The sequence below is a fragment of the Phalacrocorax aristotelis genome, chromosome 12 (assembly GCF_949628215.1).
Source record: "Phalacrocorax aristotelis chromosome 12, bGulAri2.1, whole genome shotgun sequence".
In the NCBI taxonomy this organism is placed as follows: Eukaryota; Metazoa; Chordata; class Aves; order Suliformes; family Phalacrocoracidae; genus Phalacrocorax; species Phalacrocorax aristotelis.
Window position 1 is genome coordinate 16,723,913 of NC_134287.1, and position 27,978 is coordinate 16,751,890.

The 27,978-nt window shown below is 46.1% G+C and overlaps 2 protein-coding genes across 2 annotated transcripts in view; one reads left to right on the forward strand and one right to left on the reverse strand.

Annotated features, from left to right (window-relative positions):
* Positions 1-16,163: 16,163 nt before the first annotated feature.
* On the forward strand, positions 16,164-17,164 carry NANOS1 (nanos C2HC-type zinc finger 1). The gene has a single exon (XM_075107288.1). The coding sequence runs from the start codon at positions 16,248-16,250 to the stop codon at positions 17,016-17,018; it is 771 nt and encodes a 256-aa protein (XP_074963389.1). The 5' UTR covers positions 16,164-16,247; the 3' UTR covers positions 17,019-17,164.
* Positions 17,165-24,258: 7,094 nt separating this feature from the next.
* Positions 24,259-27,978, reverse strand: part of EIF3A (eukaryotic translation initiation factor 3 subunit A) — a 34,286-nt gene continuing 30,566 nt past the window's right edge. Inside the window, exons 20-22 of the mRNA XM_075107281.1 lie at positions 26,866-27,040; positions 26,279-26,448; positions 24,259-24,958 (exon numbers count right to left, since the gene is read on the reverse strand). Coding sequence (XP_074963382.1) covers positions 24,717-24,958; positions 26,279-26,448; positions 26,866-27,040 — 587 coding nt within the window. The 3' untranslated portion in view covers positions 24,259-24,716. The remainder of the gene's footprint in view (positions 24,959-26,278; positions 26,449-26,865; positions 27,041-27,978) is intronic.

The window sequence follows — 27,978 nt, forward strand, 5'->3', positions numbered from 1 at the left end:
CCACTGGATGCTCCTGACAGTTTGTGTCACCTTTATCTAATTTGCCTCTGAAAGAAACAGTGAAATAACATTTTCTCTTTGCTGTTTCCAGGAGAAAGTCACAAATAAACAAGAAGAGAAAGCGAGTAGCTAACTAGAAATCAGTAAAACCAAGACAGTAATTAGGCTGAGGTGATCCCAGCTGGAGTTTGGTTTTCCTCCTCTCTTTCCCTCCAAGTGGTCATGGGGCTCACCTCCAACAGCAGTAGGCAAAAAACTGCTGGGTACCTTTTTTCCCCCCTCTAAATCATTTGTCAGCCTTCAGCCCCTGCTTTTAGCCGACAGATTTTTTAGAAAAACACATTTCAGCAATGTAAATATAAAATAAAACGGCACAGGCCAGGGCTCACCTTGCAGTCATGGCCCCACTGACACCCCGGCTGCCCCACTGACACCCCACAGGCACCTCTGGCTGCCCCACTGACACCCCTATCGACCCCACTGCAGGCCATTGCCACCCTGAGGGCCTGAGGGGAATGGGAGGAGATGCCCTGCTGCAGCAGCCCCTGCCTGGTCCTGGCCCATGGGTGGACTGAGATACTTCAGTGGAATCAATATAAAATCAACTTTGTCCAGTCCACAGGGTCCCACAATTAATGGTGCAGCATACCAAATGTCTCTTTTAAGCACCTTTTGTACAAAAGTTTTTGCTCTCCTCCCATCACCCTGATTCAGTAAGGTTATTGTATCTGCTTTGAATTGCTTTAAACTATAATTTTTTTCTGGCTGCTTCTTACATCTCTCTCTCCTCCCTTTTTATACATTATCCCCGGTTTTCCACAGAAGAGGTAAAAGCCAACCCAGATTTTGATATTGCACACACTTTTGTTTTTTATAAACCACTTCAGGACTCCCACTGTCCTGGGATCAGCCCTGCTAGATAACTTGTATTTTTTTTGCAGCTGCAGAACAAAAATATTATGGTTACATACCAAAACAGGGCTTTCCATCGGTTAAAAGCCACGGGAAGGGAGGAGAGCAGAGTCCGGCCACAGTCACAGCCAGCACTGCTGATGTGCTTCAAACCACGCTCAACCTGCTGCCAATGCGGGCAGCCTCTGTACTCTCTGTCTATAGCTACAGTAACTTAATGACAAAGTTATGGTTGCAGAAAAATTGCTTAAATAATGGCAGGTTGTTACAGGACCCAGAAAGAGCAGAGGGGCACCTGCCCCAGATGGATGTGAGTGGATGGGCAGCCAGACCTCCTGACTCGGCTCTGCGGCTCACTTGCAAGGCTCGCCGTTCCTCATTCCTAAATGCAGGTTGATTTCTGACCTAAAGCTATTTGACAGGCTTCCCTTGAGTAATCCACCATGGTTTCCATGGAATTCTCCTCTTTGCAATGAGATAAAAATGTGCCTGATCTCTTCCTAACATGTTAGCAAACAGTGAAGGAAAACAACAGAAGCCTACACGAGAAAATATTCTAGCTGTTTTGCAAAGACATAAAAATCAGTGATACCAAAAATTCCATATTAAACATCTTAAAGATCCAGCCCTGTTCCCATTATGAATAATGTTTTACAATGCAAACAGCATGCTTCAAGTAGATGCAGCTACCTGTAGCTAGTGAGCAAGGGGTTTAAAGCCTGCTCTCAGACAGTATTTCAGACAGCATTTAATAAAATCCAAAGATTTGGGTGCCATTTACCACACCGTACAGTGTTTACAGGAGCAGATCTCTCCAAATAGCAGATTAAAGACAGGCTGGATTTTTTAAACATCTCTGTCCTGTCTAAAAGGCTTGAAGCGCTGAAAGCATGGCTATGTTTTATGTGCCGTGAGTCTGAAATGGGAAGAGGGGCAGGGATGGAGTGAGCCAGTATAGGTAACACAGGGAAAACCAGTCACCACCACCACCTAGACAGTCCAGCACAGATTATACAGTTCAATTCTGCATTTATACAGATCCTGTGCACATTAAAATATTAGCATGGTGTCACTGGCAAAGTTGGTTCAAGGTAAGTTGAAGATGCCATAACCACATTCACAGGAATCCCAGAATTTAGGAACAATTAATTCAATTTCTATTTGTTTCATTTCATAGTAACTTTGACCCATGTATATTATTACATTTCAAAGCATGTTGAACATCTTTGAATTCTGGTATTGTAATGTTTTGTGACATTGCTGAACCACAATACAGTGACCCTGTCTGCTCTCTTAACCGGGAATGGTAAAAAAGAAGGACTCCTGGCACTTTTAAAAACTCCCTTAACAAGAAGGAACGCTATTCTAGGAAGGATTTCACCTCTCTTTTCATTTGCAGATGAATGAAACCCTCTCTCATTTCTGTTCCCTCTTCCACAGGCGCTGTCATTTCACTAGCATTCCTCCACACCACAGCGACGGCCAGGATCGAAATAACTATCTAAATGAAACCATCTGGATTCTGCATGGGTGAATTTATACTGTGAGGTTTTCATGAACGACAGCACAACGTATCAAGAATTGGATGAAACTTGGCCTGTGTCAGAATAAAACAGTGATTTTTTTTTTAATTTCTCACAATTTCTGGGGAAAAAAATCAGAAATATTAAAATGAGCATTTTTAAATGTTTTATTTCAACAAGGCCAGGACAATCCAGCTTTATACTTCTGACAGCTACGGTTGCTGAAACAACACTAAGAGGCATTTTGAACTAACCATAAGGTTTTAAAACTGTTGTTCAAATACTGATGAATTCCACATGTGCGAAATGCTTCCATTTCAGTAAAAGCTTACAAGTATACTGTTTTCAGAGGGATACACTTTGGTTCCAGTACACATGTAATGAATATCTAGGCTCTCGGGAGCATCATAAATTTAAAGAAAAATCCAACCAAATCTCAGCACTGTTCATTTTTTAATATCACTGCTATTTTATAACCTTGCATAAAATCAGCTCAATAATATTGGATTTCAGTAGCATGTACAGTCAATTTTTGTAACATTTGGGTGTTAAACTTAGGGGAAAGTTGTTTATTAGTGTAGGAAACAATGGTGTTTAGTCATATTCTCTTTTTTTCCAAATGGAAAGAGCACTCATATTCAACTGAAAAGCTATAACAATTTGGTATGAGGACAAAACTTCTGAGAATATCAGAATGATCCCACCAGAAATTTGAATGGTAGAGGAATCTTCTCACAACTAAACACACTTATGAAACAAATATTTTGCTTTCCTCAGCTGCTCGAACAAAAATCCAAGTGCCCAGAACTGACAAATTACCAGAAAAATGGTAACAAACAGATAAAATATTTATGCAGAAAATTAAAAAAAAAAAGCCCCCAAAGTACTAAAATCCCAGGAGAGGTCCCCCACCCTCAGCGTCCCCACCTTCTTTTCTTACACTAGGGAAAACAACACACAACTGGAGTGCATGGCTCTCACCCTTTTCTCGGAGTGGGAAGTTATGACTGTGATATTTGCTCTTTTTGCCTGAGTAACGAGACAAAAAAGTAGAATATGTTGTCCTATGGCTATTTGTGTCTTGATTATCTCAATAATATGATTAACTCAATAATATGATTATCTCAATAATATGGTTACAATAAATGAATAAATAAGGATAAAGCTCACAGGAGTCTTCCCATTAATTTCAGTGGGACCAGGATGTCAAAAGCTTGTCTTTTTTAAAGGATCAGGATCCAGGGACATGCTGGAAATCTGCATTTACATTTGTGCATGTACATTTACATCGTCTAAGTGGCCTATAACATCAGTTGTTCTGCCTATTAAGAAAACAGGATTTAAACATTTTAAAACTGTTTGTTTCTCTGTGTCTCATCCCTACATTCTTGCTGGCCTCACCTGGCTCTGCTCTGACTTTCAGGTCCTTAAAGCAACGGCTTTTCCTGCTGTCCTTCCCCAGCTTTCCTCATCACCACTCTTGCCCACCCCTAGCAAGTATGTCTCTGGTTATCTGCATGCCAGCAATGGCTTGAAACACAAACATATCCATTTCTCCCTCTAGCACTGATTCTCTCTTCAGAAATCTTGCTTTTTCCATAGAAGTTTCACAAACAAAATTCCGTGACACTGGATTATACCTTATTTTAGTTATCCAAAATAACCACCCTTTCATCCTTCCAGCAGCCCAAGGGCTGTAGTAAGACAACAGTGCCTAAACACAGGGCACGTGTTTACAGAAAGAACATCCTACTGAACTAGCTTGGTGTCTTTTAACTGTAAGATGGTGAAATGTGTTGGTATACGTAATAACACTGATGCCACAGAGCGCTGCATGCCTCCCAACCTAATACCCGTCACTGACTGAGAAACTAGAACAGCACAGGACTAACCCGGCATACAGCAAGTAACCCGAAAACCAGCTGACAAATCTCCAAGCGTAACTGTAAGCAAGGAATCATCACCCGATAGTTTCCAAGAAGCTCCAGGGTGATCTATCCTCAGCTATGTAACATCTTTACTGGAAGAAAACATGAAATCATGCTCTAATAAAGTTGCAGATGACACAACGCGGTGGAGCGATAACTGAGGGAGAGGATTTGTCACTGCCAGGGAACTGGCTGGGTCACATGGCAGAGGGGAAGCAAGGAAGCCCCCCGTGCTTTGGTGGGGCCAAGTCAAGTCCCCCAGCAACACATGCACAAAGGGCAGGGCTTCATCTTGGCAGTCAGAGACGTTACAACAGATTTGGGGATCACAGTGGTTCATCAGCTAAGCACAAGCACAGCCATTACAGATGAGGAGACATTAAGAACGTTGTATTAACTCCATCCTTGGCACTCAGGCAGCTGCTGCCAGGGCTCCAGCAAGCTTGGCAAGGCCCTGCATTTCCTCCCGATGCCTTTTCAGGGTGTCAGCCCCTGGCACTGTGCATGGCGGTTGGGCACGAGGGTGGCAGGCAGGCTCTGGTGAGCCGGCCTGCTGATGAGCGCTGTCCTTGGGGAGCGAGAACACACTGTCCCTCCGTCTGGACCGCAGCTCTCGCCCTGCCTTCTCAGGGCCCTGCTGTGACTTAAAAATATCCTTTCCCAGACTCTTAGGAAAGAGACAAATCTTCTGGTTTGCAGTTTAACTCCTTCTGCAGCCCATGATACAAACGCTGAAAACTGGCAAGCGTAAGAGACCATTTAGACACCAAAACCACATAAATACCAAGGGCTTTGCGTGGAATTCAAGACTGTGTCTTTATTTTAAAAAGATAAGGGGAGGGCTATGGAGGGAAATATCATCCTTCACTATCCACCCACTACAACTACTGTCAGAATCAAAATACTGAGATAGATGAAGTTTTGGTCTCAACCTGTTTTTATATTCCTACTCAGTCGTACACAATATTTGAGTATAGTACTGTAGCAAAGAATGCAAATCTTCCTGTGCTCCTGGCATTACTGGTGTAATTCCCGCTGGAGGGCTGTGTTAAAATTAGAGCCCGCTATTCATAAAGGATGTTGACAAGTTGCAGAGAGTTCAGAGAGGAATATGAAGAACGGAAAAACAGCCTTTACAGCTACAGATCCAGGAGCTCAATCTATTTAGCTTATGAAGAGAAAAGGTTAAGGGGTGACTTGGTTAAAGACTATCAATGTTTACAGGGAGAATGAAATTTTGAGATCAGTGTCCTCCATTAGCATAGGAAAACCTTGATACTGAAAACAGACAGGTTCTGACTGGAAAGATGGGGCACATGTTTAACAGTGCAAATAATGAGTTTATTACTGAAGCTAGAGCTGGGGCAGACCGGATGATTCTTCGTTGCATTTTTTTTGAATAGCATTTGGATGTTTTTTCCTAAAAAGACATGCTGAAAGTCAAACAAGCGCAAACAGAAGCAGCCATGTGACCTGTATCATCCAAGAAAACAAATAGTAATGCTCCCTTTTGCTTTTATAACATTGACAGTCTTCTCTCCCTTCTATCAGCAGCCCTGACAGTAATTCCAAGCATGTAACAGGTGTGCATATAATCCTGATCATAGATCCTCCTGGCAGATCTGGTCTGTTTGTGCATGCACCAAGCAGCTCTCTGGTCTCTCAGCTGCATGTGCTTTGAACCATAAAATAACATCATAGTCATGGCACCGGTGTTTTGGCTCCCCACCGCCTGAAGCCAGGAGCAATCACCCCCATGCCACCTCTGCCAACATCTCCCTCACTTCTTCCTGGTGCCTGCCGACAGTGGGGAATCCTTTGACGTACCCTGATCCAAGCAATTTCAACCAGTCCTTAATTATCCATTCTGTGTTTCCCTAATACCCTATGCCAACCACCCTCAGTGTGCTTTAAGCCCTTTCCTTGGTGTCCTATCCAACACAATAATGGAGAACAAATTATTCCCTTCTTTGAAGGTGTTTAAGACTATTTTCATGCCTCACTGGAGTCTCCTCCTGACTCGACAGCACCAATTCTTTCTACCTTTCCTGAGAGGCCACAGCTCTCCTTAATTTTGCCGCTGGACTCAGCTCCAAGTACACCTCCTCTTGCCTGAAATGTGACCGCCCCCCAACTCAACACAGGGCTGCAAGCATTCCACAAGCACACACCAAAAACCCAAGATCTGTCACGTGTGTCTGAGAGCAGAACTTCACCCTCTTTAAATCCCATCTTGTTTATCAGCAATATAATATTTTGCACATTATCACCCCAGTTGTAAAGGCTCGTAAGTGATAATGAGATTCCACTTCCCGCAAAGCACATTCTAGGTTTTACTAACTTCATTAACCAAGAAAAGCTGGTTAATGGCTGAAAGTGCAATGATGCACATAATAATACCAGTTGCTTTGCTACTACAATTATATTATTAAGGTGGATCTTTGAGGTACAATTTCTATGTATAATTAGTGGTTTATCCCTTCAGGAAAAAAAATCAAAAGTGCCCAAAGGTTTGAACAAAATAGTTCTTACTGAAAACACAACTGAAGTCATGCTCTCAGGGTCAGACTCAGAACAGGATTTGTGCTCTTGTGAGGAGCACAAGATTTTGGAAAATTAACACAGGCTCCCAGGGGATGTGAAATGCCGAAGTGCAAATTGCAATTGGCTCACACTGCTGTGCACAGGGATGTGCACATGGGAGCACCCAATCTCTCACGTCATCCATGGGCATCCATGCCCAGGGCTCCCAGGGGTAAGGAACATGGGTGGGCAGGAGCCAGCTACGCCGCAGCCTCTGTGCAGGAGGGACCTCATAGCCTGGGGGGCAAGGGAGAGCCTTGGGGGTGGATGGGGTTTGTGTTCCAGCCTAAGCTGTAAGCATGGGCATGAGATGAGCTGGGAGAAGGGCAGAGCCGAGGAACGAGGGAGGAGCCCTTTGGAGGCACACACCACGGTGGAGAGCAGCAAGAGCTGGACGATACCTTCTGTGCATACAGCCCTGGCCAGGCACTGGGTTGGCTGCCTGTTGCATGGACACCATTTTACATCACGGGAAACACCAGCCCCTGCACTACACCGGGGCCTGCCCAGGGAAAGGGCTCTGCCATGGGACCCCCCTTCTCACCCGACACAAGCACCAAGCCTCAGACCAGCAGGACCCAAGAGGTGCACAGCACTGTACCCCAAGCCCTGACCCTCAGAGCTCTCCACGAACCTTCCCCAAAGAAAGATTCGTTTGACCCGAGATGTTTGCATTAACACTCCGAGGGGCATTCGCTCTCTTGTGCAGCGCAAAATGCTCTGGGAAACAACTCACTGAGATTGTGTCTCTTTTCCAGTAAGATCAGAGGATGTCAGACTCCAAACCCCAAACTCCTCTGTTCAGCTGGAGATACACCCAACATCCCCAAACATGCTTGCTGGAAATCTCAGGGTGGAGGTGTTGAATCTTTAATGAAGGCCTCCTTTCTGCAGAATCTTAAGTCTCAAAGTAACGATGACTTCTGAGAAGACAAGAGATCCCAGAATATATCAGAAACATAAAACATTTAGACTGATTTTTCCTGTTGTTTTCTTGACTTGAGTATTCTTCAGTTGTTTCACTATTTTCTTGGTCATCACTGTTCTTTCCAATAGAGACAACTTCAATTTCAGATTAAGAAAACCAGCACCACCAAGAACAGAACAGTGAAGAACCCTCTGCTTACTCCTTTCAGCAAATAACAAAACAGAAAACAAGAGTGCTAGTTTTCAAGTGCAAGCCTGATTATTTTGGTTGCTTTTCTCTTACAGTTAATAACACTTATCAGCTTGACAAAAAGCACAATGACTGTTTTTCACTAGGAATTTTTTACAAATTTTATCAAGTTGTCAGGAGAAATACTACTATCCTTACCACGTGAAATTAATACATCAGGAACTTATTTACTGTCTTGCATGTGTGTATGAAATTTATATGGACCAACTAATATATATGCCTTCTGCCTGGTAAAATTTCACACAATAAAAAAATCTTCAGAACTGGATTTGCAGTTGTCCTAAAGTCCTTGATATGGCTGGCTCTGCCTAGCAGCTTAGCAGGAGCCTTTGCTGGATTTAACCAGCCAGTCAGACCTCAGAAATTCTGCTGGAATTCATGTCACTATTAGAAATATGCACTAGCATTTGCTAATTCAGGTTCAGAACCAATGAACCAATTCAGTAACTAAAAGCAATAAATCCTCGTGCAAGTTATATCCTGGAGCAGTAATTTTTGGAGAGGAGGAATACATAAAGGAATGTAGAGTGTCTAGCCAAAATTTTATTTGAAATACGCTTTTCAATGAATCCAAAGACTTGTCCAAAATGGAAAGCCTCTGTTTTTTCCCCGAACACATGGCTTGGCCTTCCACTTCCATGACCTTTTACAGCAGACAAGAAAGCATGAGCAGCACGTGATGCAATCAGTACGTAAACTCTTGGCCACCCCCTTTAAGCAAGCAGAGTTTCATCACTGGTATCAACTGAACAGGATTTTACCTAGTATTGCAAGTCACCATAACATCTCTCTGTGCTTTAAAAACTCTGCAGTCTCCTGAAATTTAACAGAAACTGCCAACTTTGAGAAAAACTACAAGTACTGTAGCAAGGCCTGTAATGGTAAGCACGCACTTAAGTGTTTACCAAGCTGGGTTTTAATTTATTATTACCCTGGAGTTACAAGAAAGCGTGAAACAGCATTACACACAGGCAAAGCCAACCAACACTTCAAATTTAGATGTGTGAAACCCCCAAAATACCAGACCCTCCAAGAGGCACTGACAGCACACACCTCTGACACTCCACTGCTGGGGAGGCTCTGACAGAGGCACACGATGATAACCTGCCAGCCATGACAAGTTCCGAAGATGAAACCCTGGCTGCAGCAGAGACCGGCGAGCCAGGATTTCAACCTCGGCATTTCAAAATGCACAGGCCAGGTCTCAGGCTGGTGTCAGTGGGCGCAGTCACATCGGCTGCAGTCGAGCAGCTCAGCACGGGTCAGAGAGCTGTCGGTCCCCAAACAACCATTCCGCCTTGGTCACTTTACTTGAGTTTGAGATATACAGTAACAATAAAGCCCAGTAATATAGAGTTTGTTTTCATTCATTATAGAATATAAAATGGACATTTTCTGCGCTATTTCAAATTCATAGGTTCTTTGCAGAAGAATGTGTTTTTCAGTTTCAACATTAGTCTGATTTGCTGTAAGAAGGAACCTCATTTGACATTTAGAAACCAAAATGCTGATAGCATTTATTAAGCTTTCCCGATGTATTTATAAAATACATAAACACAAATTGTTCTTAAACAAAAAAACCCTTCAGTTTTCATAAAAACTGTTTGATTTTCTCATAAACAGTATATATAAATTTCTATGCTACTTTGACACTCTTCTCCATGAGATATTAATGTGAGTTACTGTATCCTCAGGAAAAAATAGGCTTCTGCTGATAAACATTTGATTCTTGGCTTGTATTTGATTTCTGCAGTAGTTTGGATGGGCAAGTCAAAACCCTGGCTGGTCGGCTACGACCTTTACATTCTCCTTTAAATTCCATGCATTTGCAGGAGATGATGGAAGAGCTGATAGTGTCTACTGTTTATCAGCCATGATAATTAGACTGGATACATTTTTGATTGTAGAAATAGTCTTGTCATGGATTTTTTTTTTCTGAACTGCTACTATTTCCAACACTTTCAGCGGTTCTCTGAATTTGAAGATTTAAAAAGGTCTGTGTCCAGAAAACACTTTGCCTCCTGAAAACTAGCTCAGCTTCAGGTGACAAACTTTTCTGGGGGAAAGGAAAATCAGTTTTTGCTCTCAGCCCTGGAGAGGGCTCAGCTGTCACCTCAGCAGCCCCTGTGCATGCCCCTGTGGCATGCATGGCCACGGCCAGACTGATGCTGCCAGACTGCAGTTCAGGCTTTGCAGAAGGCTCAGGTTCAAACCATACAGGATGCAGAAGATGCCATTGCTAGAGATAAAACGCAGTAGGGATAAGGATATAATTTTGCTGGAAAATCAAGCACCCAACAGTCAATCAGAGCCATATTTAGGTTGCCCATATAACTTTCTGCTATGATGTGCACATTACTTACATGACCACTACTTGGATTCTCCATGCCACCCAAAGCCCAGCTGGTACAGTGTCCAGGTTGTGAGCTAGCTCATCAATATTTTACTCCAGGTCTTTCAACTGGTAGCATTCATCAAAGTCTGTAGTTAAATAGGATTATTAATTTCTGTGTGGTTCTCTAGGAGCTGATCTGGGATCACAGCCCCAGTTCTTGCAGCACAGTTCCTCATTTGAACCTTGAACAGATACCACTACAGTCACGGAGAACTGGGAGGTTTGCTAGGTGCCAAGACCTGGGAGTGACCCATCTAGTTCTACTTCACTGGGGACCTACAACTGCCTCCTCTGCTTTTACACCCATGAAATGGAGACTTAAATTGTGCTGTCTCTTCACCAGGCAACAACGTGCTCTTGGAAGCACCTTTATTTTTTCCCCTCAGCTCTTTCCAGCTGTCTGCATGCAAAGAGGTAGAGAAGGAGGTTCTTAGAGAGCTGGCTACTACTGTGTGCTGCTCTGCATTTTCAATAGCTGAATCAATTTAAAAGATAGCTAAAAATACATTATGTTCCCCACCAGCTCTGTTTGCCCAGGTAAACATTTGTTGTAGTTGCCTGAGAACTGTCATATAACTCCAAAGTAGCTGAAGACAGTCAGTCCTGCCTCCAGCACGGTACATGGAAGTTGTGGTCTACACCATGGAGAAGTTTGACACCCTGGTACAGAAACACCTAACATGTTTGGATAGACAGAAATAGCCTGATGGGCTTCACATGGATCAGGGGAAGGCAAGACCGCCACTGCCTCCTTTGCAGTCAAACAGATTTCTGCCTTCTTGAAGGACCAGCTGCTTCCACACAATAAAAACAAAAGCACTTCTTCAAAGAAAGATTCCTCAGACAGGAGCCATGTTTCACAGCTGGCTTCTACTTCCCTAATCTTCCATCCCAGTGTATTTTTGCCAATAAAAAGGGCTAGAGAAATTTCATTACATTTCTTACCAACACTTTCGTGCCAGCACCAGCCCTCCTTTCCCCGAAGCCTGGGAGGCACCGTGGCTGGGGCCACCCACCTTCCTGACACCAGCGACACGGAGCAGGGGCTTCCACCTCAGAGCCCTCCACCAGCACAGCCACCCCACGTGCACGTACAGTGCCAGCCCTTGTGCACCTCTCCCTTTCTAAAAGGGAAATAGCCCATGGGTGCATCGAACATAGGCACTGCAGCCTCTGAGCAGACTCCAAGCTGAAGCTCCACTTTCATGACCTGTGTTTGTATCCTCTGCTGAAACCTAACTTGCCCATGTTAGTCTCACCAGCTGCTTCCAACCTTCTAAACAGAAGGATCGCTCTGTGCTATAAACTTCAGCTTTCCAAACACAAGCATCATCTGTTAGGCCAAAAGCTTTAGATAGGATCCCTGAACACTAGGCTGGGAGTCCAACCAGCACAGGGCATATCTTTCCTGCGTCAGCGGACACCTAATGTATTTTTAGTGCTGTCAGAAACAAACCACTCCTTGATACTCCAGAGGGAGAGAAAAATAATCTAAAAGTGGTAGTGAAGCTAGTATTTTAAAAGACCCTTTTGAGAACTCGCCAGCCTCCTGGGGGAGCTTGTCAACATCTCCCACGTTAAATAAAAGTCACTTCAACATCCACAGGGGTTTTAAAGAAAAGCTGGAACATATCAAAGCTGCTGGGATGGCAAGCTTCATAACATGCACAATACATCAACACTAACAGACACTAAATCCTCACCAGCCTCAAGGGAGCTAACAGCCCCCCCCGCAGTAAGCTCTTTTTCCTAATGTATCTCTCAAATGAACTGCTAATCTCCTCTCTAAACCTGACAGCTGTCCTGCGTGCACTCAAAACCCCCTGTGCTTAAATCCTTCTACCATTCTTGTTACATGACCTGTTAGATCATTTTTTCTTTAATATGAAGAAGTCTTTCCTCCGACTCTATACAAAGACCTCACTGACCTGCTGTTGGCATGCACAAGAGTGGCACCACGCTGCTTTGGCACCCCATGTTTCAGAGGCTTCCTGGGGAGGCAGCAGTGTCCAGGGACACCACACCCATGGCACGCAGGGGAGCACTGCCCGGACAGGCTCTCCCCGTGGCGTGGTTTGGTGACCCAGAGCACCGTGGCTCCATCCCTCGGGAGCAGGGTGGCACATACACTGGTGCCCACTACCACGGCTCTATGGCTCCATATTCATATATATATATATATATGTATGTATGTGTATGCCCAGGAACTATTCTGGGCTCAGCTAACTCCTGCGGCCAGCAGGCGCTCCCATGCGAGCCCCGCCCAGCATATTACTCACTCCCAGCAGATCCAATGGCTTCCTGCGCTCAGAGCTGCTTAAATCTGTGACATGGCTCTCGCTGCTCTGAGGGACTGCAGAAAACTTTCCCCTTCACTGGGCAGAGTTTGGCCCATGGTGTTGAATTCACAGTGCCAACAGCTATTTGTCACTTCTGCTCCAGCCAATAGTTCTCAAGGGTTGCTCTGCAGCATTGCCACGAAAACTCACATAAGACACCATCAAGACAGCTATGGTTTTACACCGTCAAAGTCCTTACAAGGGTTGCCAAAAGGGTAGTTTGGGATAGAGTTAGAAATAGTCCCAACCTTCAGCTGAGGACAAAGCAGTAGTTTTTCTCGCAGTTCTCAACATTTCAAATGAAAAATATTTTCAAAGAACACTGAAACACCAATGCTGCATCCTTCCTAGAAGCAGCTACTTGTCCATTACCTGTTCATGACCGTATTTTTTGTTTGAAGCTGTCTGATGAAAGAGTTCCACTGAGACGTCAACTTGTTCCATTGCCAACAGCGGCATTCCCTCCTCTTGCACCAGCACTGTGACATGCCACCCAACGAGTGAGGTCAGCTGCAGGCTGGTGAAACCTGACAGCTCTGCAGAGACCCAACCCCCAAGTCCAGCTGCTGAGTCTTCGCTCCACACCTGGAACGTGAGCGGCCATTTGCAAAAGTCTGGACAGGGAAAGCAGTGGAATAACTTTTGCAACATGCATTGTACACTTGGGTTGTACTTGTACACGAGCTGTCAGTCAGAGGGTGCTGTTACTGCAGTGTTGGTGACAGCTATCTCTCCTTCACAGTATTTTTCTAGTGCGGATATTTTTTATGCTGCTCCGTGTTCTTCATCACTCCCTACATTAGGAGTGATGGGAACAGGACCATTTTACTCTCTGTCTGTGCTACTTCCACTGCTATAGCATGAAGTGATTTGAAATGATTCACTCTGTAAGATTTCCTCTTAAAATTTCGAGAAGATGAGTAACAACAATTGCCCCAGGACATGATGCTTGAACACTTTGACTGATCACCCTGTGCCTTTTCATCCGTTACCTTTGCCATTCCCTGCCAGCTCCAGCACAACCTGCAAACGCTCACCCCTTGTGCAAATCAGGACATCCATTTGTGTTCAGAGAGGCAATGCCCCTGTGCCTCGCTGGATGGGCCCCAGAATGCTCCACTGGAGAGAGAAAAGGCCCGTCACATAACTGCATCTTGGTGAAAGGCTCTAGGCCGAGCCTGATGCCACACAACTGTGAAATGTCCCTGTGGTCACCTGGTGCAGAACCATGTCCCGCCACGAGCATGGCTCCAGAACAGGACTCTTTTGCAAATGTTTTCAGCACAGAAAGGAGCCCCATTTTCCAATCAGAACATTCATGCTCTAAAATGCTGCTTCCAGTCAGCTCTACTCCCTGTAGCCATCCTCACTGTTCCTTGGTACACCCACTTCCCAGCCACTTCACATGGCTGTAGAAGTGTATCAAGGCCTCACGGTGCAGGGAGCCAGCCCCTCGGGAGGTATTTCTGATGTCTGAGCTTATGAAATCTGCCAATTTCAGCTGCAAACAAACCACATTGTAATGCTGCTTTACCTGCCAGGGGAGCACCTGTCAGACCTACAAATCAAGGCCCTGCACAGGGGAGACAGATTTACTACTGACAAAACTCCACCCACTGCGCTCAGCCCAGCAGCTCTTACCAGGGGCTGGAAATTAATAGGATTTTTAATTGCAGCTGCATTTTTAACTCCTTTTGCCCAAATGGAAGAGCATGCACATGGTGCTTCCCAGAAGAGGATCTGGTTTCTGGGGGGCCAGACTGGATGGGAATTGTCAGGGGCAGGAAAGGGGACCTGTGTCTCCCCACCACAGCCCCTCATCCAGCAGTGCCGTGACTGCTCTGCAAGCAGCAGCCAGGAGTGAGAGCTGGGCCATTGAAACCTGGGCTCATCAGACTCGCTGGGTGGGTGCTGCGAGAGACCCGTGCCCATCCTGCTGCCCAGGGTCCCTCGCACGGCACCCTCAGCGTGCATGCACCACACACGATGTGCTCGCAGCCGTAGCATAGGTCAGCCCTGACTCTTTTTAGGGTTGAATCTACCAGACCAGTTCCACACACCCAAGCAGCGCTCAGGTGAGCGCATGTACCTCACCTGAGACCCAATCCAAAACTTTTATTAGTTTTAGAACATAGAATCATAGAATGTCCTGAGTTGGAAGGGACCCACAAGGATCAAGCCCAACTCCTGTCCCTGCACAGGACAACCCCAAATTCACACCATGTGTCTGAGGGTCTTGTCCAAATGCTTCTTGAACGGCATCAGGCTTGGTGCCATGATGCCCCCCCTGGGGAGTCTCTTCCAGTGCTCCACCACCCTCTGGGGAAGAAGCTTTTCCTAATATCCAACCTAGATATTAATAATTAAACCCACTTCCTAAGAGGGGCCTGAAGAAGACATCACCTCTGCCCCACACAACTTACTAGTACCTATGGGAAGGCGCCTGTTGCACTTAACAAGCTTGCCAGGTGCTAATTGTTTTCTATTTGGGGCTGCATGTTACCAAACTTGTATTACCCTTACAACCATAGAATGGTTTGGGTTGGACGGGACCTTTACAGGTCATCTAGTCCCACCCCCCTGCAGTGAGCAGGGACATCCAACTACACCAGGTTGCTCAGAGCCCCATCCAGCCTGACCTGGAATGTTTCCAGGGATGGGGCATCCACCACCTCTCTGGGCAACCTGTGCCAGTGCTTCATCACCATCACCATAAAAATTTTCTCCCTTATATCCAGTCTAAATCTACTCTCCTTTAGTTTAAAAACCCTCACCCCTTGTCCTGCCACAACAGGCCCTGCTACAGAGGTTACCCCCATCCTTCCTATAGTCCCCCTTTAAGTACTGGAAGGCCACAACAAGGTCTCCCTGCAGCCTTCTCTCCTCCAGGCTGAACAGCCCCATCTCCCTCAGCCTGTCCCGACAGGAGAGGTGCTCTAGCCCTCGGATCAGCCCATCACTCTGCTGAGGAGGGAGAAAATGGACCCTCCCGACCAGTACAGGCGCTTCGCCAGCTCCGAGCGGCTCCGCGCCGCCCTAGCGGGCCCGGGCCGTGCCGTGCCGTGCCATGCAGGGCTGGGCTGGGCTGGGCTATACCGTGTGATCCCCGGGGGTATCCGGGGGGGGGGGGGCTCGGCGGGACCCGCCCCGCCCGCACGTGCCGCCACACCTGCGGCCCCCCTCCCAGCGCCCCTCCCCACCGCCCGCCAGCCAATGATCTGGAGGGGGTTCTGGCCGGTGGCCAATGAGAGCGAGGCGGCCTCTCCCGCCCCCTCCCGCCCCCACCCCCTATTTGAGGCGCGTCGCGCGGCCGCGCACTCGTAGCGGCGGGAACAGGAGCGGCACCGGGTCGTCGGGGGGGAGCGGGCGCTCCTGGGCCGCCGCGCCCTCATGGAGGCTTTCCCCGGCGGCAAGCTGGAGCAGCATCGGCACCTCCCGCCCGTGGAGTGCCTGCCGGGCGCCCGCTGCGGCGGCCGGAGTCACAGCGCCTGCGGGAACGTCTTCAACTCCTGGAACGACTACCTGGGGCTGGCCACGCTCATCACCAAGGCCGTGCGCCCCGGCAAGGGCTTCGGCGCCGAGCCGCCCTCGGTGGTGGTGGCGGCGGCGGCCGTGCCGCCGGCCGAGGAGGAGGAGGAGGAAGAGGAGGAGGAAGAGGCGGCGGGGCCGTACTTCGAGGGCGCGCTGGACTTGCACGACCTGGACCTGTGCGGGCATCACCACCACCACAGCGGGGGCCTGCTGGAGGAGCGCTTCGCCGACTTCAGCCCCTTCCCCGGGCGCGGCGGCCCCGCCGCCGTTGTCTTCGACTGCTCGGGGGAGCACCCGGGCCGGGAGGGCTCGCCCCACGCGTGGGGCGGCGTGGTGGTGGCGGGGCGGCTGCCGGCCCACCCGCGGGCCGCCTCCCGCCTGCTCAAACCCGAGCTGCAGGTCTGCGTCTTCTGCCGGAACAACAAGGAGGCGGTGGCCCTCTACACCACCCACATCCTCAAGGGACCCGACGGCCGCGTCCTCTGCCCGGTGCTGCGGCGCTACACCTGCCCCCTCTGCGGCGCCAGCGGCGACAATGCCCACACCATCAAGTACTGCCCTCTCTCCAAAATGCAGGCGGCCAAACAGCTCAAACACGCCCGGACCGCCCTGGGGAAGAAGGGCCGTTAGGCACCGGGACCCCGCCGGCGGCCCCGCCTCCTCCCGCCCTCCTTTGGGGGCTTCTTTTGGGTTGTTTCTTTATATCTTTTTTTTTTTGGTCTTTAAGGCGGATGGTGGGTTTGACCTCTCCCACGTTGATGCGTTAGAGGCGGGGGCCGGCGGGCGGGGGCGCCGGGCCGGGGTCGCGGTGCCCGGTGCGCGCTGGCTCGCGCGGAGCCCGGCGCCGGCCCGCGGGACTTGCGCGGCTTAGATGCACTGTATTTGTTTATTGTAAGAAAAAATATATATGTGGTTTTTACGGAAACGGATTTACGGCTAGATCTGGCTGGGGCGGGGGGGGAGGGGGTGGCGGGTTAAAGCAAGCAGCGGCCAGAGAGCGGGGCTGGGGGTCCCCCGATGCTTACAGCCGGGCCCGGTTCTGTCTCCACCCCGGGGCCACGTCCCCAACCGCTGCACACCATCGGGGCTGTCCAGCTGGGTTGTTTAGCCTGGTGCCGCACCGTGGGGGCCGGGTGGGAGAGCTGAGTCTTAACTCTTAATAGCAGGGTGTTTAATTAGGGTGCAACACTCTGTTTTGGGTCTTAAAGTAAACATCTAAGCAATTTCCTTTGTTGATCTTAAAACCATGATCAGACCCGTGCTCAGTTACTCACTTGATAATTAACACCTCAGCCGCAAAATTGCCATGTCCTGCCTGGCACGATGGGAGAGCAGCACCCCATGGTCACCCCTGAACTGTCCCGCTAGCAAGGGTGGATGGCCCTGGTCTTGCAGGTCCCTGTGTCCGATACACAGCTTTAGGGAAGGTCTGAGAGGAGAAAGCATCAAAGTGCTTGTTTGAAAATGTTATGACTCTGGGCTGGGTGCAAACTGAGCCCTTTCAGCAGGGAGAACGGCAGTAGGTATGGCAGAGAATAAGTGTTGATGTAGCTTGTGTTTGTGGTGGAGAATAGGGGGGTGATGGGAAGCCTTTGGAGAGAATAGACCTGGACAAAGCAGAAAGCTGTGACTGTAGCAGAACGATGGAAGGAGAGTTGATGTATTTTCAAGAGTTGAGAGAATATGGCTTTAACTCATTGCGAGGTGGGAGGGATCTATCTACCCCATGTGGTTAACAAATACCCTTAACACTACATAGACTGTACACAATACAGGGCTGATGCAGGACCCTTGGCAATGGCAGTTCCTTTGTGTCGACTATCAGACAGGCTATGTTCCTTCTAATCCTCAAGAAATTAGAAATGGCTTTTACTGTGACTTGGAGGCAAGACAGTAGGAGCAGCAGCAGGCTGGTAGTTTGCTTAGAAGTCCTGCAGAGCTGAAGGGCAGGAGCCCAAAGTCTCAGTGCGGAGAGGGTTACGCTATAGATGGCTTTACTGACACCGGGGACATGTAGGGGTGCTCGGTCTGCAAGGGTGGCCCTGCCAAAAGCAGGGAGGTGATGAGAGCCCTGTGCAGGAACTGCAGGGACATCACTGGGCAGATAAGAAAGAAAGGAAAAGGGAGCTCAGCAAGTAAGGGGTGACACAGGTTTGAGTGGATTCCTTTTGATAAGCTGCCCAGAAGGGTGGGGGATGCAGGCAGGAGAAGGGGGAGAGTGGGATAGTTAAGAATGGACCCAAAACACAGGCGAGGTGGGCTGGGAAGGAGAGCCTGGGTTTCATTATTTATCACTGCTGTTGACTCACAGCTGCAGCAATTAGGAGGGAGAAACTGATTTTGTGTGGAAATATTCTCTTAAATCTTCATCAAATGCCTCCAAAGATGGTGTCAGGTCTAATTCCCAAATGCAGTGGGGCTTGCAGCTGCCCTCTCCTTGTGCTAAGTATCTGTTGTGTATTGTCTCATTCTGTGGGGCTTGCACCACGGGCTCTTCTGAGCTGTTAGAAGTTAGGTGTGTTTGGTTTTGTGATGCCTGGTCCCCATATGCTGAATCTGTATCCACCACACACTGGAGTGAAGCAAAAGTGTGATGCTGTGGGAAGAGTTTTCCTCTGTACTTTTGTTACCTCCTTGTGGGAAGTTTGAGGATCGGTACATACATTTTAATGCAGTTGACTGTTACTGGACACAAAAGCAAGCAAGATCTAAGAAAAGCTTTCTTGGGTGTTTTCTGAGGGGTAATTCTGGCAGGGCTGGATCCGAGGTGCTCCTTGCAGCGTTTGCTGTGTACCCACCTCGCCTGTGGTCTGTACATTAAGCTACTGTATAGCAAGAGCCCTATTGCAATGTTTGGAAATTCATCAAGATGCCGGAAGATCCCCTGCCTTGGATGGTGCTGGCCTTCTGCAGTGCCTCTTTCTTCCCTCTGCCTGTGTAAGAGGAAAACTCTTGCACCAATGGCGTCCGCTGCTGCCTGTCACTCATGGTTCCTCTCTCGTCCTACACGCATGCTGGCAGCCTTGCTGTGGAAAGGCCAAGAGCTGCCTGTCGTTGCCACTACTCGGCCTTAGACATCTGATCAAAGCCTTAACAGGTAAGACGGTAGAGTAACAGCTTCAAAAGGCTAGGTCGGGGTGGGGGGGAAGGAAGGGGAGGAAAAAACCCCAAACCAAACTATTCCAGAGAGGAAATGACAAGATTCAGAAGCACCAAAAGGCAGCCTGAGAGCAAGGCTCTTCAGTCACTTTACATGATCATTCAACAGGACAGCTTGCCCTTAAGCTTTTGCAAGTCAGTGTCTTATAAAGACTGAACCTTTAAGACATCCTTGGTTCTTTTAAGCTGCTGAAATTTCCTGTGCACCAGCACACTCCTTGTGGCACTGAGTAAGCAGAAACATGCTTGCTCTTGGTCACCCTGAAAAGCTTACAATAGATGGTGTTTATAGTGTTACTTTGATTCCTTAAATTACTGGAAGCACTTTACATTAGTAACTTAAATCCTAGGAACAGCAAATAGATTAATCTGAAAGCAGCTGAGGTTGGAAGCTGTTATATGCTCCACAGAAGAGGTCTAAGAAAAGCAAGCCTGATATTATTTTCATTTATTCTACCGCCATCTGCAAATGAAAGTATTACAGTCACTACTTAAATGAAATATTTTATCCTCAGAGAATCACTTTATTAAGGGGAAATATTCCTAAGCATGTAAGTGATGAAATCTTTTCCATAGTGATATTCTGGTAAGTGAAATAGAGTATTGGATAGCCTATGATAATCCTCAGTTGACTGTAGTATTGGCAAAAAGCAAGCTACTTCTAATTAAAAACTACTTTCAGGTGCATAGCTAACTTGAGCCAGCTGGAGCCAGGTTAGTCTGTACCCATCTGTAGTGCAAGTCCTGTCTGGACAGCTTGCTCTCAGTCTTGCTGCTGCCTCCGGTAGCTCCTCTAGGACTAAACCATGATGGCTATAAAATGTCTTTACTACCCATAGATGTGCCAGTTTGATCCACCAAATATATGGGATAATATATACTGGAGATAGTCTGCTAACAGTCAGGTGGGGAGGAAGATAATGACTTCTAACATGCCTATAGTCTGGGCAATGCAGGAATGATATGCTAAATCTTCAAATGTGGAAAAAGGTGTAGCAAAGCCAGTAAATTGTCCTCCTGCCCAAGAGTGAAAGGACTAACAAAGCTTGAATTGCAGCAAGGGAGGTTTTGAAAAGCAAAAAGCAATGGAATAGCCTGTAGAATCTCCATCCTACCGTAATTAAATGCATTAATAATTCTTTTTAAGAGCAGGCCCAGACACAGTGTGGAGCATTTCAGGTCAAGCTGGTCCTGCTGTGGCAAAATAGGATCAGGTGCTCCTGTTGTGCCATCCATGTGCCTGCTTCTTGCCATTCTGCAGTAAGCCTCACAGGACAGTTGCTAGTACCTGAGTGACAGGTAAACTTGTCTTGCATTTCACTGACCTAACACCTTCACTTTGTAGGCTTACACAATTTAACAGTTCCTTTTAGTTACATAAGGAAAACTTGCTTAAATGTAGCAGTTCCTGTCAATGAGTGCAGCCCAGGGATATTAAAACAATAAAGGCAGATACATTTAATTTACAGACAGAGAAGGCTTTTAGTGCTGCTCTTGTTTGAGGTTGCCCCAGGGCTGTCCACCAGCCCGGCTGCACCGTCGCTCCCCAACATGCTCATGGCTGCACCGAGGCCCGTGTGACCAAGGCTGTGACTGAACTGAGGTGCAGTGGTGGCTGTGCCCAGGCTGGCATGGCACTGCCTCATTCACTGCCCCTGCTCTGGTCTGCCAAGTCTCCTATAGGAATACTGATTTGATTTTGGTTTTTTAGAACAAAGGCACTTCAGAGAAAATACAATTAAAATGTGTACACCCCACTCCTGCTGAGCGCTGACAGTCCTCAGCCCTGCCCAGCAGCCAGGGATCAGTCTCTGGGCTGCTCCTGGAGGAGGGAGGAAACTGAACTGTTCATGGTCACCTGTCTTGCTCTGCTCTTGGAGATTTGTTTTAGCTGAGCAGCATTTGCATCCATTTAACCAGCAGCAGCCTTAAGTTCTGCCTTCTCAAGACAAGCACGTGACAGTTTGTATTCTAAGGTTCACTGAAAACGCTAGATGTTTAAACGGACATGAATCAATCAAATGCAGCAGTGCTTGACAGAGAATTGACTTCGGCAACGTTTTTCGGGGAACTGAACTTTGTGCCAGTGTGTAATTATGGCAGTAGATGGCAGTTTTAGCTGTTAGATTTTGTCAGTGCTGGCTTTTGATCACTAGTTAGAATTTAGTCTAAAATGATCAAGCAGTAAAATAAGCACAGGGGCATGTCTGTAAAGCTCTCATCTTGCAGATGTTCTTTCAGGCTGCCCAGTCCTGAGAATTTTACATGTGTTGGCAGCACCGCAGTCTCAAATAATGGAAGTTAAGAATGCAGATTTGGGAACAGAGCTTTAGCTGGTACAATGATCGCTAACGTTCATCGCCATGTAAAAATGGCTTTGTTTGGATAAAATAAAAAATATGCAACTGGAGGTACAATCACTCTTTACATCTCCCTGATGACTGGAGAAAGGAGAGTTGCACCCAGCGTCAAAAAAGGCCAAAAGGACCATCTAAGGAACTACAGGCTTGATGGTTTTTCCTGGGGCTGAAGTGACACCATGGAGGAAGTCTCTTCTAGCATGTTTTTGGGCACAGGCTGGAGAAGGTGACTGGGAGTGGTCAGCATGGATTTACTGGGGGTAAATCATGGGTGACTCACCTGCCTTCTACAACAAAATAACTTTGTGGCCAAGGGAAGGAGCAGCAGATGTTCTTAATCTCAAGTTCAGCAAGGCTTTCAGTGCTGTCTCAAGCACTCGTACCCAGGTGTGGCTGTTACAGCCCAGAGTGTTGGACAACCAGGCAGGCAGAAAACATGGGTGGATGTCGAGGCTCAGCAGGATGGTCAATGGGCTGGGCTCCACCTGGAGCAGGGTGTCACAGGGGCTGTCTGGGGACCTGGCTGACACCTTCCTTAAGGACCTGGAGGCAGCAGCAGGGTTGTGGATGGCACCAAACAGGGAGGTCCAGTCAATGCATGTGGGGCAGGGCTGCCACGCACAGGGATCAAGATAGGCTGGACAGGAGCCTGATGAAATTCAACATGGAGAAGGGCAGAGCCCTGCACTGCCAAGGGAGAAGCCCTTGCAGTGATAGACTGAGGGGGTGGCTCAAATGCCTCCAGGCCCTGGCAGGCATTAAGCTGAGCTCAAGCCAAGTCTTGGGCTGGAGATGAGGGGAGGGAGCATCCCCCTCTACTCAGCACTCAGAAGGCCTCACCTTGACTGCTGCATGCAGTCCTGAGTCCCATCTGCCCCCATATAAGGAGGATCGGAGTGAGTGAGTTCAGCAGAGGGCCAACAAGATGGTTGGGGGCTGGAGCACCTGCCTGGGAGGAAAGGCTGAGGGAAGAGGGCTTGTTCAGCCTGGAGAAGGGAACGCTTCGGAAAGACCAACAGCAGCTAGCCTGTGCCTACCAGGAAAATGGAGTTGGGCTTTTCACAGCAATGCCTGAGCAGGATGAGGCAACAGGCAGAAGCTAAAAAGAGAGAGGGCTACGCTTTTCACTGTGGGAGCAGTCAAGCGTTGGAAGAGGCTGCCCAGAAAGGTTATGCAGTCTCCAGCCTTGGAGATTTTCACACTGGAAAGACATGGTTCTGAGTAACAATGTCTGACTTCATAGCAAGAACTTGGACCACTGGGCTCTGGGGGTCTCTCTTGAGAAGAATGATCCTGTAATCCTATGACAGAACGCAAGGATGGCAGCAGCACCCACTACCCCAAATCCAGGAAGCACTCTGTTACTGGATAGCTGCCACACCCTAGTTCCATCCACATGAGGTACAAAGAAATGGGCTTGTTGGTTTGTTTAGAAAATACAACTGTTCTGAAGGAATTCAGTGACTCAATCAGCAATTAAGTGAAGTGACAAGCTCCAAAGGCTCAAAGATCTGCCCCTCAGATGATGACTATGAGAGCAAGTTTCTCCCCAAGAAGTGAAGAGGATCTGGAAAGCTCAAGAGGAGTATTAGAATTTCTGTTCATGCCCATTAAATTAAACCAGGTTTCTCAGGAAGAATCCATCCCAGGTGTTCCCACATTCTCTTTCAGCTGTCACAGAAACAGGTATACACAGAAGAGAGATGTTCAACAGCTGTTCTGCATTAACATGCATTGCAGGAAGTTACTAAAGAGTCAAGACTGCAGCAGTTAATTCCTTAAGTTGTTTATTTATCATTGAAGAAACACACAGCAGCAAGTTCTGTGTTGGCTTCAGTATCACCAGTTAATCATTGTTACCGCACCCCAAAATTGAAGTCAACACAGCCATTACCACAAATCACTTTTTTGGAAAGGGAAAGAATTGACCCTGAAGACAGAAGTGGGGGGAAATTCAACAATTTCTCCAAAACCACACATTTTAAATATGACAATATTTATAAATTCTTGAAAGGCATGAATTATCCAGTAATGGAAAAAGCAGCTGTGATATTGGCAACAGAAAATACATAGCCATATGCTTATCAAAACACTTGAATTGTAAAAGCTTTAAGTTTTGTGGTTGTACACTGCAGCAGTATACATTACTGGAACAATGACTGCAAAATGGCCTCATAGGTGTTACATATTCAAGTAAATATATGGAAAATATCCCAGTGTAGCTAACACTCATCACGTTTATTGTATTTAATTCAAATTTGAACAACTTACTGAATTCAGATAGTGATAAAATGTCTCTTGGAAACCGCCTGCCCTTGCAGACACCTATATCTGGTAAAAGGGCTTTTATGGGTTTTTTTTTCTATTTTTTTGGCTAATTATGGAAACTGATTTTGCTCAGCTTTTTCAGTAATTCCACTGTGCGAAACAGGTGTCTTCAAATGCATGTTCTGTGACAATAATAGCCCATTCCAAATTAAGAAAGACTAAAAATAAAAAGGTCAGCGTGTTTTGATGCGAGATAGAAGCATTACTCAAGACAGCTGTTGGGCTTGCTTCTTTTTATTTTAGCAACAAATGACCCATGAAATAAGCATAATTTGAAATTTCAGAAACTGGCATTTAATTTCCAACCTTCTGCTGTGAGTTTTGTGCATGATCAATCTATATAAGTAATTCAAGCTCATGCTTTCACGTTACCTCAAACATTTGTTAAAGAATTCCAATTCAGAATGTTTATAAGCACAAATATAATCCATGGATTCGATCAAATCAAAGCTAAAACATTGGTTAAACTCTGATTTTTCACTTAACGTCGTACAGTGGTCCACCCTTCTTCATCTGTCTCATTCTTAGTACGGCGAAGGGGCTCACGCTCCTTTTCCGTTTTCCAGGAACCTTTCTCCTTCTCCCCATCTCTTTCTCGATCTTTTGATGCTGGCGGGGGAGCAGAAGCTGGAGGAGCAGCAGGAGCTGGAGCTGATCGTCGAGCTGTTTCACGTTCTTCTCCACGTTCTTCTCTCCTATCCTCAGCACGCCGCCATGAGCTTGCTACAAATACAGAAAGACAATAGAATAATGTTTGCCATGCTCCACCAGCAGCCTGCAAGAGTTTAAACAAATATGCCCAGCACTGACAGTCTGATTTACTGATTCTCAGCCTTGCCAAGAGGTAATGTGACAATGACAGCCAAATGCACAGTTTAATTTTATAGTGAAGTAATGGACAGGAACTACTCAAGCCTCTTTTCAGATTCAGGATTGTTATAAGCAACCCAAGTGTAATCTTTTAAAACACAACAACTGCAATAAAAATGCTCTGTTAATGTACATTGTTTTATGATGTAAAAATATATTCTTATATTATTATCAGAATTAAAAGCACAAAAGCATCTCCTTAGGAATGACTGAACCCTGAAAACCAAAAAACCCTAACTTAAAAACACTTGTGGAAAATGTTTAGGTGTTCATTGTCTCAAAAGACAGCAAACTACTCTTCAGCTACTGAAATCAGAGGTGTAAACGGCACTGACTGACACAACTCCACTGGTAACACCATTCCCCATCCTTTGCTGTATGAAAAATTGTTCATTTCCACCAACAATGTTAAGAATTCTACCCCAGTTTGTATGAAAAAAGCTGTCTCAAATACCAAACCAGACAGTCAAGTACCAAAACTTCTTGATATATTAAAAACAAATAACCTCCACACTGACAACCCTTAGCCTTTCCGCCAGCTGAAGCCCCATATGACGAGTTCAGTTCCAGTCTGCTCCCCTGGGAGCACCCACACTTGGGGCAGAGACCACATGAGATCCTGAACATGAGAACACCAGAACTGGAAGACGTGGTGGCTCAGGCTAAATATATTTGCTGCTACTGTATTTTTAGATCACAGCAAAGGTTTAATAAATGTATATAATTAAAACAGATTAATGTATGTAGTTAAAATACATTGTTCATCAATATCAATACCATTAATAGTGTAAAATCCACAAAGCCTTGTTTGGAAATATTTCCAAACATTTTAATGGTTCTAAGAAATGAGACAGAAATTACCTTCTCAAATGTCTAGCTTGATAATTTAAGTACAAGAATTTCATTCACCCTGAACGTAATCCTACTATGAAAACTGCATACTTAAAATACTATCCTTCTACTGCAGACATGAAATGCTGCTATGATAGAAAAGAGTACAACTAAAAAAACCCTTAAGATTCAAGTTAAAATTTCCAATTACACTACTCAGATTCTATTACTTTGCTCATGCAAAGGGCATTTAAGTGGCTGAAAATACAACTTATTTTACCACATCCTAATGCTGTCAGAATAACATGAACATAAGCCTTCAGGAACACTAAATAAACATACGTTCTTCACGGTCAGATCTGAGGGGTGGTCCTCTTCTGAGGGGTGGATCTCTGTCATCACCGCGTCGATCTCTCATGTCACGACCACCTCTGTCCCATTCTTCACGACGACTTGAATCTCTCCAGCTAGAAGTTTCCTCAGCTGGTCCTCTTCTCCAACCAACGTCATCCCTTTTGCCATTCAAAACAAAGACTAAATGTTAAGATTTTACCTTTGCTATGAAAAGGAGCAATAACAAATCACACCACAGATATTTTCAGGCCCAGTGGGTCTCTATTTAACCTACTGACATACTTCAAAACATTTTCTGTTCTTCTGGAGCCTAATATGAAATTCTCTTGATAACAGGTTAAAAAAAAAATTAAAAGCAGTAAAGCGTTTTGGGATTCCTTCTGTAAACAGTGAACCTTGTCTTAAAAATAACAAACCAAGAAACCCCAAAATGCCACTATCCATTTAGTGCTTAATTTCATACAAACCAACCATTGTGTCACATCATTTCTTTAGCAATAGGGCACGTTTTTCCTTTTTTTTTTTTTTTTTTTTTAAACAAACATTCTAGAAGTATTTAAATAGAGAAGTCAAACCTGGGACGCCTGAAACGATCATCTCTATCAAAATCTCTATCTCTGTCAAAATCACGGTCTTTCTCATTTTCATCACGATCTTTGTCTCTATCCCAGTCACGGTCTCCTGGAGGTCTGGAGTCTCGGGGAGGCCCCCAGCTATCCTCACGAGCCTTTTCTCGTTCTCTCCATCCACCTACAAGAAAGAAACACAGTCGAAGGAATTTGTGATCAACCTCTGATCTCTCTGTAGACAAAGAATCCTTTACCTCCCTCACAGAAACTGGTTCTTCAAGTTTCGATCCCTGAGGATCCAACTCAAGATGCTGTAAAAAGTATGCACATTGAGTGGGAGTCACAGACAAGACACTGTAGAAACTGCTTAATATGAAGTCAGTAATACACACCTCATTTAGCAGGCCTGCCAGTAACACTTTAGCAGAGCTGATCACTCCCTACAGTTTTCAGTCAGAAACCACAAACTCCTCAAGGGTCTCGTGCAAAACAAGTGTAGGAAGAAGTAAAAGGGGTAGCTTAGACAGCAGATTCCTTTGTGAAAATCCAAAAGGGAGGAGATTTTAGGCAAGCAGATTTTTAAGAACTTACTGCTTTTTAAAGCACTACTTTAAAATATGACTATCATTCATCATCTACGTACACAGTGCATCCTGGAGTATTGTTCAGTTATTTATTTATGAATGGGAGTTCTTTATTACGCAGCCTGCCTTTTCTTTAAATAGGAAAAAGGAGAAAGCTGTTGGAGTGCAAGTATTGAGATTTATGATAACTTTTCTACAGGTTTGGATTACAGAATTAGCATCTATAAAAGTTGATGTGGCTCCTGTGAATACATAAATCTGAATAAAAAGAACCAGGAAATCAAAATCATATCTAACATTTAAATGCCATCAACAGTTCTGAAAAGAATCAGAAACAGTTGTACTAGTCACCACCGACAAGACTTAAGACTAGAAATAAACTGTACACATATAGGATAATTCGGATTGTAAAGGACTGCAGAAGGTCACCTAGTCCAATCCAAAGCAGGATTTTTCAAGAAAGGCAGACACAAAAGCAAAAAAATGGTAAAAACAGGACTCTCTTTGTACACAAAAAAAGGTTTCAAAACAAAAC

Bases quoted from the DNA above. Each gene is read 5' to 3' on its own strand.
- NANOS1 (XM_075107288.1), top strand. From the start codon at position 16,248: ATGGAGGCTTTCCCCGGCGGCAAGCTGGAGCAGCATCGGCACCTCCCG.